The sequence below is a fragment of the Notolepis coatsorum genome (assembly GCF_963971535.1).
Source record: "Notolepis coatsorum genome assembly, chromosome: 2".
Lineage (NCBI taxonomy): Eukaryota > Metazoa > Chordata > Actinopteri > Aulopiformes > Paralepididae > Notolepis > Notolepis coatsorum.
The window spans coordinates 175,719,833-175,733,239 of record NC_140166.1 but is presented as its reverse complement, the minus strand read 5'-3'; the positions used below and the strand labels follow the sequence as shown (position 1 = coordinate 175,733,239).

Below are 13,407 nucleotides of genomic sequence, written 5' to 3'. Positions count from 1 at the left end.
ATGGGCGAAATAAGGTACTTTTATATATCATACTGCATCACCAGAAACGTATCTTTTGAAGATCAGCAGGCTCATAAAACTCAAATATCGACTGAAATAAAATTTTAAATATAAGAATAAATAATCATTTTAAATTTCTACTGCGATCCTTATGCAAGTCCAACATTTCTCATGGTTACTTCACACAAATAATGGTACTTAAACAACTTCCCTAAAGGCTCAATTACATGTAACCAGATTTTTCTTCCCTATGAAAAAGCCGTTTCGTAATCCAGAGAAGGGGAACCAGATGTTCTCTTTTTGGCCCCTACCACCGCTAAGTTGACTATCCTTGCTTTACCTCAAGAAAAAAAAAAAGGTTCTTCTTCAGCTCTAAAACGATGACCTCTTGACTTAAAGCTCACCAAAGCCACTCGCTACAACAGTTTCCATTCCCTAAACAATACCGATTGATTTACTCAACTCTACAGATCGCGACGCAATGTGAACTATAGAAAGCTTTAATGATTTATACTGCAGTGATTATTGATGTTGCCAGACCGTCTGAGCAGAGTTTTCTCCCGGTGTGTGTATAGTATGTATGTAGAGCACCCTTTGGAATTCATCTTGGCCTTTATTATTATGAAAATAAATATATGGTCTCCCATATATTATTTCTGGAATGACTTTTATTTTTTTTATTATTTCCTGTCCCAACTGTAAATAGTCGCCATGCAAGATATCAGGCAGCCATGTTTACCTCCTCCGGATCTATGGTGCAGAGTAGGAGGGGTGCCAGCTGTGTGTGCACTACAGGAAATGTACCCAAGCACTTTAGCTCAATCGAGCTGTAGTTTGACCAGACATGCTCTGGGCGGGTGGGTTCTATATTCCAGACTGGCACATTCTGTGTTCCATTTACCACAATGCGTAATCCATAAATATAGCCTCAGCTTTGAAAACGAAGTTAAAGAAGGGGAAAAAAAGAAAATGCACTCCATGATACGTGTGTTTTGTCTTTGGAATGTACAAAAGCTTCAGCTCCTGCATACAGGGTTCCTGTGGGGCCTTTACATTCAATGATCGGAATTCCATGCCTTAAATATGATTTTGATAGGTCTTAAACATGTATTGGAACAGGAAGTTACTTGTGATAACTATATTGCGTTTAAATATAATTAAACCCAATCCCCCCCCTCCCAACTTATTTCATAATAATTATCCTTTGTGTGTTTTTGTAGTATGGCTGTGAAATATGTATTAAATTATATTCAAAGTGGTCTTAAAAAAAGGCTTTAATCCAACTTGTTGAAACTCGCAGGAACCCTGTGCATAATGTATGAGTACATGAGCTGTGGTGTGAGAGACAGTGTTGCAGTCTGTATAAGGATTTATCTCGGCTAGGATCCGAGACGGACGACACATGATGGAGAAAAGGCTGTAGAAGTGTTTTTTGTGGGGAATCAATGGGAAAATTAATGTAGTTATGCAATCCACCGCCAACTGTAGTGGGCAATGGGAGTGTTTCAACTCCCAAGAAGAGTGTGGAAGCTAATGTTAAAAGCATAGCACTCGACGAAGATGAGGCATGGCTGCATCTGAAACCCTTGTGTCAATGCATTTTTTTTTAAACAATAATTTTATTGTCAACTCATTCTTAATTGCCATTTTGCCCCCAAAAAAAAGCTGTTGTGATAAGGCTGGAGTTGTATCTGGATATGTGCCCATGCAGCTGTGCTAACGGCTTTCTCATCTCCCGTGTGACGCTTACACCAGCTCTATCCAGTGTTATGGCCAGTGTGCACAATGCCTCAAATTACCCCCCACGTATAACTGACCACAGACATTGCAGTGTCTCTGGGTGGTGAAACACATTACCAAGAGGTGAAAACTGTGAAAATGCCCACGTGTCACATGTCTGTGGATGAGGATCTCATTACAATGCCTGTTGTATCAATGAAATTCAATATAAAGGAAAAAATAACCCAAGCTTTCAGTTGTAGATATGTCTAGGATATGCTGACGACAACACCTTCTTTTCTTTGAGTATTATTCGAGACATGAGAGCACTTTATGGATAGCAACGTCACGGATATCTGAAATGACAGCGACGGACAAAGGAGTGATGTTTGTGGCACTTTAACTCAAGTTGAGGAGACCGGTGGGACTCGTATATATAACCGTCATGTGTCGACCCCTTCTCTCCAGACTGTTTTGCAATCACTAGGTCTGTAGATCTCGCTGGCTATCCATACATACGCCGTCTGTCCCCGAGAAACACAAGATGTAGCTAACTGTAAATAAAGTACACCTGATGTCTCTAGTAGCAACTGGCTGCCAAGATTTACCTGCAATGTTTTGCATGTCAATATGTCAATTAAAAATATGTTTTATGAGCCACCTGTTTTGCTTTATTTCTGTTCCGAGGTGTCGTCACACAGACAAGGTTGAATTTGATAAATTCTTAAAAATGATGACGTCTTTTTAGTTTCCCAGCTTCTTCTTTCATTGACAAAAACAATGGCTTCTTCATGTATATCCATCTCACCAGAACAAAGACAAAATGTGAACATGTAAAATCTTGCAGACATTTAAACCCTCCAGCACTGCATTGGATCAAGAGGAACATAACGGCTGACTTTTTTTTTTTTTTTTTAATAATCCATGACAATTGCTGTGTCAAATGGTAACATGGTGTTCATTTAAATTAATATGCATCCTTTAAGGCGCCAAGTTTGTGATCTGTTATGAGAACTTTCCCATTGCTAGTTTGCTAGTTGGCAAGGGGGGGGGGGGGGGGGGGGGGGTGCGGCAGACATCTCCATGGGATGTTAGAAAATGTCACACCGATGTGAGCATTTCGTCAGTAACAGTAGAGAGCTGCAGCCTTCTAGATTCCTGGGGGGGGGGGGGGGGGTTGAGGGGGTGGTAGAACAATCGCTCCCCACTCAAGCCTCCTCTCTCTCGAAACTGTTTTGCATTTCAAAAAGAACTAAATTAACACGGTTAGTGAGCAGAATGACTGTACAGGTTAAGTAACAGTAGTAGCTCAAGATTACTGCCACACTCAAGAGTCAGTCATAGGCTGGACGGACGCCGCCGCTGCCGTCTGTGCAAGAGGTCATAGGTGAAGCTAAACTTGATGCCACCAGTGCTCCAACTGGATCCAGGGCGACAAGTCTTCTCCCAGGGCAAAACCAGTGTCTGGCTTATGGCCCTGACCTGTGAGGGATTGAAGGGGGATTAGTGTTGATGAGAGGACAGGACAGGGCCCAGTGGAATGGCAGCACAAACCATTCTGATCTCTCTCTCTCTCTCATTTGTCTTTAGTCTCTCTGTATCCAAGGACCTTACAGGTGAAACAAAAAGGGAATACTGTAGTAGATGTTGCCGTCTCTCCCCGCCCCATTTCAAGAAGTTTCTGTCTCTCCCGAGTGGTTGGTCCATCCACTCGAATTCCCTCCAGTCCATTGCACACGCTTTGCTGAGGAGACCCCCCCCCCCCCCCCCCCCCAGCAGTCGTGCTTAGGAATTCCCAGTAGACCAGTTTGCAACTCCTTCCACTGTTTCACCTGTTGCCATCAAGCCAGTGAACGCGAGGCCCCTGTAACGCAGAGAAAGGTGTTAAATCAGTGGTTTCCAAGTTCAGCAAAGGCTACGCCCTGTGGAATCATGATATGGAAGCAGATAAAAACGTGCCATTCTGTGGGTACTTTTATCCAAAACATTAACACACTAATACGAGTGCATACATTTTTAGTAAGGGGGGGGGGGGGGGGGGGGGGTTCCCAGGGGGATACAAACCCTACGTGCTCCTATATAGTTAACGCGTTTCCTAACGGACTGACAAAAGTGCTCCATCGGGATTTCAGATATCTCTATTAACAGCTCTGTCAGTGTACCACTGATATTTACAGGACGTGTGCCACGTTTAGAGAGACCCCCCCCAAGGCCTACACACCCTGTTGCCTGCTCCACTGTGACGGCTTGCAGGCAGCCTGGCAGTAAAGGGTCTGCTTGTCAGGGCTGGTGGTGACAGGCGTAACCCATGGAGCTCTACCCCTTCATGGACAGGCATATACAATGATCCCCTTCTCTGCAGTGCGGCCCTAAGGTCTAGTGACTCACTGCCAGCCCCAGTTATCAATGAGGAGCCCGTCGCTGCCAGGGATTAACACAATGAGTCCTCTATTAACACACCAGATAAGTCACTCATTAAAAGTGGGACAAAATATTTGCCTACCATTTTCCATCAGAGGCTCTCTAATGCCACAACATCAGTTGGCACTGATGATGCCAACGAAGTCTGATATAGAGGGGCATTAGTGTTCAAATGGCCATGTCGACTTGGCACACATGCCTATTTCATATTCTAACTCGTCTCATCATTGTCTAACCTTGGTCGTCGGTACCAGTAGTGTATCTTGGTTCCTTCGCTTGCGTTTACATAAGCAAGTGTTTTATTAGACAATGAGATAAGGAAAAAGGACAGTTGTTTGTTTGTTTGTGTGTATGAGAGAGTGAAAGACTACTGACCCCAAACACATTATAATATATTGTGATATATTAACAGAGTATGTGGACTCCAGAAGATCTGCTATCTACTAGAAAGAACAGAGTCCATAATTAACAGAGTTTAAACTTTGAAGACACTGTAATCAGTCGACTCGACAGTCGACACCTAATGTAGCAATGAAGCAACAGCGATGAAACGTTGTTATATAAAGTTATATTCAACAGGTGAATGTCATGAGAGACACTGTAAAATATGAAATGCACTGTATGTTCTTCTGTGGAGTATTACCCTTAATGTGTACATGATGTACAGTCTCTCAGGCTAAATTCCAGAAAGAAGTCTAGCAACGAGGGAGGCGGTTTCACAAAGACTAGTATTTTGGGTGATTGTGGGCCCTACAATACAGTGACAGTGAGAGAAGGATCAAGGCAGTACGATAGCCAAAATACTAGTACTGTGAGAAAAGGGGGAAGCGTTTTGCCATACTTGACCATCTCTAATCTCACACCTTAGTTATTCCTCAGATCCCGTGGCTATGTTTTATCCCCACTGTGTCTCGGATAACCCAACTGTCGCATGACTTCACTGCAGTAGGCTTCCACTTGGTTTATCTGCTCAACGTTCAATCGTTCTCTCCAGGCGAATATCGCCTCCTTCGCGTCCCTCGACGATATGAGGAACGGCTTGTCCGACGAGTACCCCTGGCCGTGGGTCATGTTCAACACGAACTTGTCGAGCGCGGGGAAGGAGGAGAGGTTCGAGAAGCGATAGAGCCTCTTCAGCTCCTCCATGGGCCGCAGGACCAGGTCCTCGTAGCGGATTCGGATGTAGTTGCGTCTCAGCCACGGGGGCGCGTGCGCGACCAGCACCACGTCGCTGAGCCAGTTGTCGCAGATCAGCTCCATGGCGCTCGACACGTAGTTCTCCGCGCGGTTCACCCGGCTGTTCGGCACCAGCAGCCGCTTGTATTTCTCACTCTGCTTCTTGCTCCTGAGGACCTGGATGCTCTCCTTGACCAGGGCCTGTTTCGACTTCAACCGCGAGTTGTGCACGGCCCGCGGGTCTCTGAACAGCTGAATGACCTGGAGGTTCACAATGGGGTCCTTCATGAGAGGGACGAGTATGCTCAGGTCCAGTACGCGCACGCCCTTGATCACCATCACCGGGTACTTTCTGCACTCCCGCTCCAGGTCTTTAATGTCCCGTCGTTGGCACTTTCCACACACGTCCTCTTTCACCAGTCCGATCTCGTGCCTCTTGTGCGCGCTGCAGAGAGGCTCCGAGCAGATCACCTTGTTCATCTTCCAGCCGAATATAAAACTCGTGCTGATGTTTTGAGACCCGGCGTAAAGTTTGAGAACGGAGAAGTCGCAGCGGTACAGAGCGTTCATCATGTCCCGCACGGCTCCCTGGAGGCTCCCCGCGTCCCCCGGATAGAGAGCCTGCCAGATATGCCACATGGGTTCATAGAGGTAGAACACATCGGGGTGTTGATTGAACAATTCCCCGAGAAAAGAAGAACCCGTTCTCCAGGTGGCGTGGAGGTAGATGTGTATCCGAGACTGGTTCTGCCTGGTCCTGTTGAAACTGTCTTCCACCGTGTCGGTGGTGTTGATGAACTTGTCCCCGTTATTCCACAGTGCCATGGTGTTCTCCAAATCAGGGCATCTGGGTTGTTGTTGCTGTCCATGTTTAACGTGTGCAGTCCTGCTCCGGTAATCCAACACGTATGGAATGAGCAGAAGTAAACCAGAATAGCCTAATATTAGAACCAAGTATTTCTTCTGTAGCCTCCTCTTCATTTCCTCTCGTCAAAAGGGGCTTTGCTCTCCTTCTGCTCTGGGGGGTTCGCGCCGCTCCGCTCTGCAAGCAGTGTTGTCCCTAGCGGTAAAGTTATGAGTGAGAGAGGGAGAGAGAGAGAGAGACACGCCCCATTTGTCACGTACATCTGAAAATACATTAGACATCACCATTTCCCCATCTATTATATATAAAACATACTAGATCTAAAGGTATGTGGGAGCATTTGAGAAATTATTGAAACAAATCAGGGTATAATATAAATTGAAGAATGTAGGGGTTTTCTACTAGGGAAAAATGGCCGACTTAAGATCGTCTTATATAGTTCAATGCATCGAAGGAAGAACAACAAGGAGGAGTCAGTCAACGCAGTGGTGACCGTGTGTCTCCTCCTTATATTTTCCAAGTTTTGCATGTGAGGGAGACTTTTGGGATACATAATATAATACCAACATACTTCTCACTTGTACATATCAACATATGTATCCTAGTCTAAGTATCCTATGGCTTGTACATTTTGTTTTGCCAACTATATATCGACATATTCAAAAACAGATAATTTTCCCCTTTTTTTTCCAATATATTTTTATTTGCATTTCTCAACAGTTGAATAGGTTTTTTCCACCTCTTTTCTCCCTCCCTCCCCCCTCCAAGTCCATTGGAGTGTTTGGAGCATAAACATTTGGCCTCTGCATCAGAGGAGAACAACAAGAAAAATAACAATGACAGTATTAATATTTACGACAATGTAAATTATAACAGACCCCCCTCCCCCCAAATAATAAACCCTCTCCCTCCCCCCACAACCCTCCCCATTACTGTCGTTGTCAGAACAGGGTACCTGAATCGTATTACGGAGTATATCAACACATTATATGTAATCACATCTGCTACATCAGTCAGAAGTGTAAAGAATAATATATAAAAAAATAACGTGGACGAGGTCCTATTATTTCTCTCTTTCCTTCACGCCTCTCTCTCCTCCCCCCCACTCTTTCTCCCTCCCTCTCCCCCATCCCTTTCCCCCCTCCCTCTCTCTCCTTCTCTTCCCCTCCCTCTCAACGACAAGTATATTATTTGAATTAATTTCCATCACTGTCCATTGGAATACATATTCAGAATCAATCAGTCATTATAGGAACAGACTGCAAAAAAGGGTCGCACAACTTTTGTATCCACAAAAGCAAATCGAGCATATGCCTATATGCTTTGAAAATGTTGTGGTAAATATATAGATTCATATTTGTTAAAGCTGCACAGTGTAATTTTGAGAATAAAAAAAGGCCTCTACAAGATAGTTACAAATGCTTGAATATTGTTTATAATCTAGACACAAACACAAATCCCCCAAATTACCTTCTGACAAGAACAAGTTACAGGTTGGAAAAACCCTCAACTCAGAACTCGGCAGAATCTGCACCTGGCTCGCTGATAACAAACTATCATTACACCTGGATAAAACAGAGTCCATTCTTTTCAGATCAAATAACAAACTCAGCAAGACCGACGGCTTCTCAGTTACAGTGGGTGACAATATTGTCACAAGGAAAGATGAAATTACATACCTAGGTTCCATCCTAGAGGCAAATCTTTCCTGTGACAAAATGGCATCCAAGGTAATAAAAAAAGTCAACCAACGAACTAGATTCTTGTACCGGATCTCCTCTCTGGTAAACAAGAATACCCTGAAGACTCTGGCAGGAGCACTCATTCAAGGGTACTACGACTATGCTTGCACCTCATGGTACCAAAGCACCTCAAAGGCGCTAAAACAAAATTACAAACATCACAAAACAAACTGGTCAGACTACTGCTTGACCTTACTCCTAGAACCCACCTCACCCCTGCCCACTTTGACAACCTAGGATAGATGACAGAGTACAGCAACTTGCAATGGGCCTGGTCTACAAGATACACTACACGACTAAGGTACCCATGTACATGTCAAAATACTTCCCAAAGGTCAGTGAATACTACGACCACAACACCAGAGGGAGCTCCACAAATCATGTTAAACCCAGATTCGGCTCAAACAAGGGACTAAACACGTTTAGCAATTATGCCACATCAATGTGGAACGCCTTACCCACAGCTGTAAAGGAATGTGAATCACTACCCACTTTCAAAACCACTCTCAAAGAACACCTACGGGAGACTGCAATTCGAAACTGGCCCCTGTAAATGTCCTAACCCAACCCCCTTCAATGTACAGTAAATGTCCTAACCCAATAATACACGAGACCCTTTTCTTGGGACCAAGTATGGTTTCAAATCTGGTATGTCATAAATGTATAGATGTAGCAGTACTGTATCTGTATGTCATGTATGTCATATATGTTATGATTAATTGAAAATGGGGGACCCTTATGTAAACAAGACGAAAGTCTTTCTCTGGTCTGCATCCCCTTAACAATTGTGTGTATTGAGCTGTACTGTATTGTACCCATTCTGCAATCTGTTAATAACATTTTCAATCAATTCAAAAACAGTGTTTCCAAGGGAAGGGCAGTAACGAAGTCTACGGAGACGTCGGACCACGGACACAGAGTGTTTCTATACAAAAAGCCAATAATTTTCCGTAATTTACTGGCGAGAACGCCCACATGATATTTAAATGTAAATCCTTCATCAATCCAAATACCAAGGTATTTGTATTCTGAAACTCTCTCGATATCAGGATCATTCAGAGTAGATATATTATGCAAGTAATTACAAAAGAAAATGTTGGCTTTGGAAAACAACATGAATTTAGTTTTACTGGCATTAAGCACCGGTTTTAGACTAATAAGTGCATCGTGCAAGGCGTCAAAGGAGAGTGGTAAATATTTAGTGGCCAGTTGCACCGAATCAGCAGTACAATAGAGCACTGTGTCATCCGCATAAAGGTGGCTTTGACAGAACAGAAGAGACAGAACACACATTAGAGACAGAACTCACATTAGAGACAGAACTCACAGTAGTGACAGAACACACATTAGAGACAGAACTCACATTAGAGACAGAACAGTAGAGACATCACAGAACACACATTAGAGACAGAACTCACATTAGAGACAGAACAGAAGAGACAGAACACACATTAGAGACAGAACACATTAGAGACAGAACTCACATTAGAGACAGAACTCACATTAGAGACAGAACTTTTTTTTTCTTTCTTTTTTACTGTTGCGCATATACTGCCCTTCCAACTGAAAAATGTCAGGATAGAATCAAAATATTAGGTAAAGAGAGAGAGAGATGCCCCGTATTCCATTGCAGTTTGCACGGCCTCCTCAGCATGCCTCTCCGCAGACCTATATATTTTATGCATAGCGTGGGTGGTGATGATGATGATGAAAGAAACCACTGTTAGATTCTGATCAATCGGCCAGTATCACGTCTTCATCTGTTTGGCTTGTGTAATCATCTCCCCAACTGCGTTGTGTACTTTTAATGGTTCTGACGTCTCATACACTGGCTGATACAATCCTTATCTCTCCCCGTTAGTGCGATCCACAAACCATAATAATCCTCCACCTTCGTAAGAATTCGACACTTTGACACAGCGTAATACCTTTCTTGGAAGAGCGTTGTTTATTCAATAAACAGAACCTCATAATCAGATGTTATCAAATTGTATCGTCCTTGCTATCGTCCTTCTGCTATTCAGTCCAATGGTGGTCAGGCCTGGTCGTTAGCCAAGACCATCCTCGTGGTAGCCGAAGCTAATAATGATGTGGCATCCTTCCCCCCCCCCCCCCTCTCCGTGATGAGAGGAGAGAGTCTCTAGTCAGATTTTAGTCTGCCCTTAGCCGCTCTTGGTCTGGCTTACACCCGGAACCACTGTCCGCTTTATAGGATCTTCGTCATAGCAACGATAGCCCGCCCCTCTTCTGGTTGTCATGCGACGTGCTGTTATGACAACTGCTAATAACCTTTCACACATTTTAAACGTTTCATTACTGTCAAAACCTCCATCGCGCTCTGCCTCTGTGTCTCCTGCCACGGTATCAGCATGTTGTGTCTTAGATCGGAATTCAAAACAAACACCCTGCTCGGTCAGTGTGCTGCTATTCAGTGACTCCTGCTCGCTCTGAAACACCTCTTCCACCACCCTCTTCTAAGGCAAACCATGCACATTTCGATCTCTCTAACCCGGCACCGTTAGATGTGGTCATCTCCCCCCAATCTATACATCACATACATTGAAAAACCACCGATTTCCCTCACCGCTGTGGCGCATACAGTTGAATGCTGGTATTACACTCACTGAGGGACACGAAGAAGTCAAGTCTGATAGGACTTGGGAATCTCAAATACAAATCGGGATTGGAATAAAAAATGCATTTATATTAAACAATAAAGAATATACAGCACTTCTTGGGGTCTTTAGGGTAAGCACTTAATCCCTCCCCCCTGAACATTTATGGAGATGTATGGGCCTTAAGTCAGTGATAAAAGTGTCTTTCAAGGATAAGTGAGCTCCTGCACTGATTATTATAGTTCAATATTCAATATTTGATCACCAAAACCCCCCAAAAAGCATAAAAAGGGGGCCCCCCTGCCCAAAAAGGGCCCCCAAAAATCGGCTTGCGCGATGCACACGCTCGGTTCGCACGCACACAGGCCTAGTGCCCTTTTCAGCCTTTGAGCACCTGCCCCTCTAAAGTCCTGTTTAGTGCAATATCGTCCTTTGGAATGAAATAGGTTAGAGAGAGAGAGACTCTCAGCCCCCCCTTCCTTCACTATTGGAAGCCTCCGAGCGTTCCCAGGGATAGCTTACAGTAGTTAGCATTAGCAGGTTAGAGTTAGCAGCTAACATTAGTTAAGGTTTTTAGTGCAACATGGGTATACAGGAATGGCAAGGATGCAAAGCATGTTAGACCATTGGACCCGTTGCTCGCAGAGTTTTCGTTGTTTCTGCCTTCTGAGATAACCCATTATCTCCAGCACCTAGTGTGCTCCGGAGAACAAAACAAATGCACCCACTTGCACGTGACCACGCCACTCCCATGCGTCCCCTATATTACGCCGTAAGTGGTCACGCCTCACCCTTCCCAGTTTGATTTTCATAAGCGGAAAACATCCAAGGGACCTCAGGGCGCTAAAGAGCGAGACGCTCAGCCAGTATCATATAACTAGGGTTATAGGATAACCTTACGTTATATAATAATAATAATAATAATAATAATAATAATTTAGGACCTGCTCAGAGGTCATCAATCGGCACACATGCGATGCATGCATGCAATTCGTATCTGCGATTAACCCATCCCGTCGTCCTTCCCCCCCAAGGGCAGCCGGGAGCAGACAGGCGTCAACGTGAGCCGCGCCAGGGGACCAATCCAAGTGCTCCTGTCCGTCTTCGTCAAGGACGCCACAGCGTTAGTGATCTATTGTTGTGCATGTTTTTCCATTGGGTTTATCTTATCGGGGGGGAAACCCTTGCGAGCACGGGGAGAACATGCAAACTCCACACAGAAAGGCCTGGGAGATACCCCACCTGGGTAACTGGCATCATGGAAACCTGGTCCCCAAGTGGGAATCGAACCCTGGACCTTCTTGCTGTGAGGCGACAGTGTTAACCACTACCCACCGCGCCGCTATATATATATATATCAACTGGCTTCGCGTCTCGCTCTGCCTTCTGAGATTAAGGGCAGAGTGGACATGTGGCCCCGACAAATGCACCCCCTGAGGGCCCGTAAACCCCAGCCAGGGAGGAGGGGAGTCCCGTCCACCCGCCCGTCCTAACGAAGGGGGGGAGGCAGTCAACTCCACCAAAGTGCGAAAAAAGGGGAACCAGGCACCTCCGAACGCACAGCGCAAGCGGGACCACGTGTGACACAGCACCGCGGGCCGCGGTCCACACCCACACACCCCTGCTGATGGCGGGATACAGGAGAGGTCCCAGACCTCAGGACCGCCTGGGAGACAGAACCCCCAGTCATGTCCATGAGGTAAAACCTAACGAAAGGACTCGGGGAGGACCAGGAGGCCACAGCACAAATGTCCTCCACCGAGGCCCCCCCTAACAGGGCAGCAGAGGCCGCCACACCACGAGTGGAGTGCGCCCTGACGCCCCCTGGGGGAACCTGTCCAGCCAACATGTAGCATAGGGCAATGCCCTAGCACAACCAATGTGACAGGCGAGTGTCACCTGCGCGAGGGCCACCGTAAAACAAACAAACAGTTGATCGGAAGCCCTGAGACCCTGCGTGCGACTAAGGTAAACCCCCAGTGCACGGACAGGACACGACAGGTGAAGGCTCGACTCCAACCCACTAGCGTGAGGAGGAGGATGAAACACCTGAATCACAATATCCCTGGAGCGAAAAGAGCTCCGGATATTCTTTGGCACGAAGACCGGATTAGGCCTCAGAGTCGCCCCGCTATCGGCCCCAATAGACAGGCACTCAGGCCGCACCGAGAGAGCACACAGCTCACCCACGCGTTTAGCGGAGGTGATGGCCAAAAGGAACGCGGTCTTAAAAGACAGCCGATCCAATGGCGCCTGCTCAAGAGGCTCAAACGGGGCCTCCGACAACCGACCCAGGACCAGTTGGAGGTCCCAACTCGGAGACAGAGAACGCTCCACAGGCTTGAGACGCCGAGCGCCAAGCAGGAAACGTTTCACCAGAGGGTGGCTGAACAGCGTACCGCCCTCAAAGCCCACGTGACAAGAGGATATAGCCGCGGCGTATACCCTCACCGTCGAGGCCGACAGCCTATCCAGGATAGACTGGAGGAAGGAAAGAACAGAGTCCAGGGGCAAGACACTGGGTCCATGCCCCCAACCTCACACCACTCCTGAAAAATACGCCACTTCCCAGCGTAAACCGTGGTAGTGGATGGAGCATGTGCGTTCCGGATGGTGTTAACCACAGTAGGGTTCAGACACATCTCCTCCAGATTCACCCTTTCAGCAGCCAAACCATCAATGGCTGCCCCAGAACAGGACGCAGAAACAGCGCCCCGTGAGCCTGGGAGAGGGCCTGCGACGACCTTGGAACAGGCCACGCCGGGGCCACCAAGAGCTGAATCAGGGCCGGGAACCACACAGCCGTGGCCCGGTCTGGCGCGGCCAGGATCAAAGTCCTGTGCTCCCGATGTACCCGCTCCAACAGCTG

The 13,407-nt window shown here is 46.2% G+C and overlaps 1 protein-coding gene across 1 annotated transcript; it reads right to left on the bottom strand.

Annotated features, from left to right (window-relative positions):
* Nucleotides 1-2,925: 2,925 nt before the first annotated feature.
* On the bottom strand, nucleotides 2,926-6,368 carry chst7 (carbohydrate (N-acetylglucosamine 6-O) sulfotransferase 7). Its single transcript, XM_084307393.1, has 2 exons — nucleotides 5,004-6,368; nucleotides 2,926-3,583 (listed from the first exon to the last, which is right to left on the bottom strand). Exon 1 carries the CDS (start codon nucleotides 6,295-6,297, stop codon nucleotides 5,029-5,031), a length of 1,269 nt encoding a protein of 422 aa, XP_084163519.1. The 5' UTR covers nucleotides 6,298-6,368; the 3' UTR covers nucleotides 2,926-3,583; nucleotides 5,004-5,028.
* Between the last annotated feature and the right edge of the window lie 7,039 nt (nucleotides 6,369-13,407).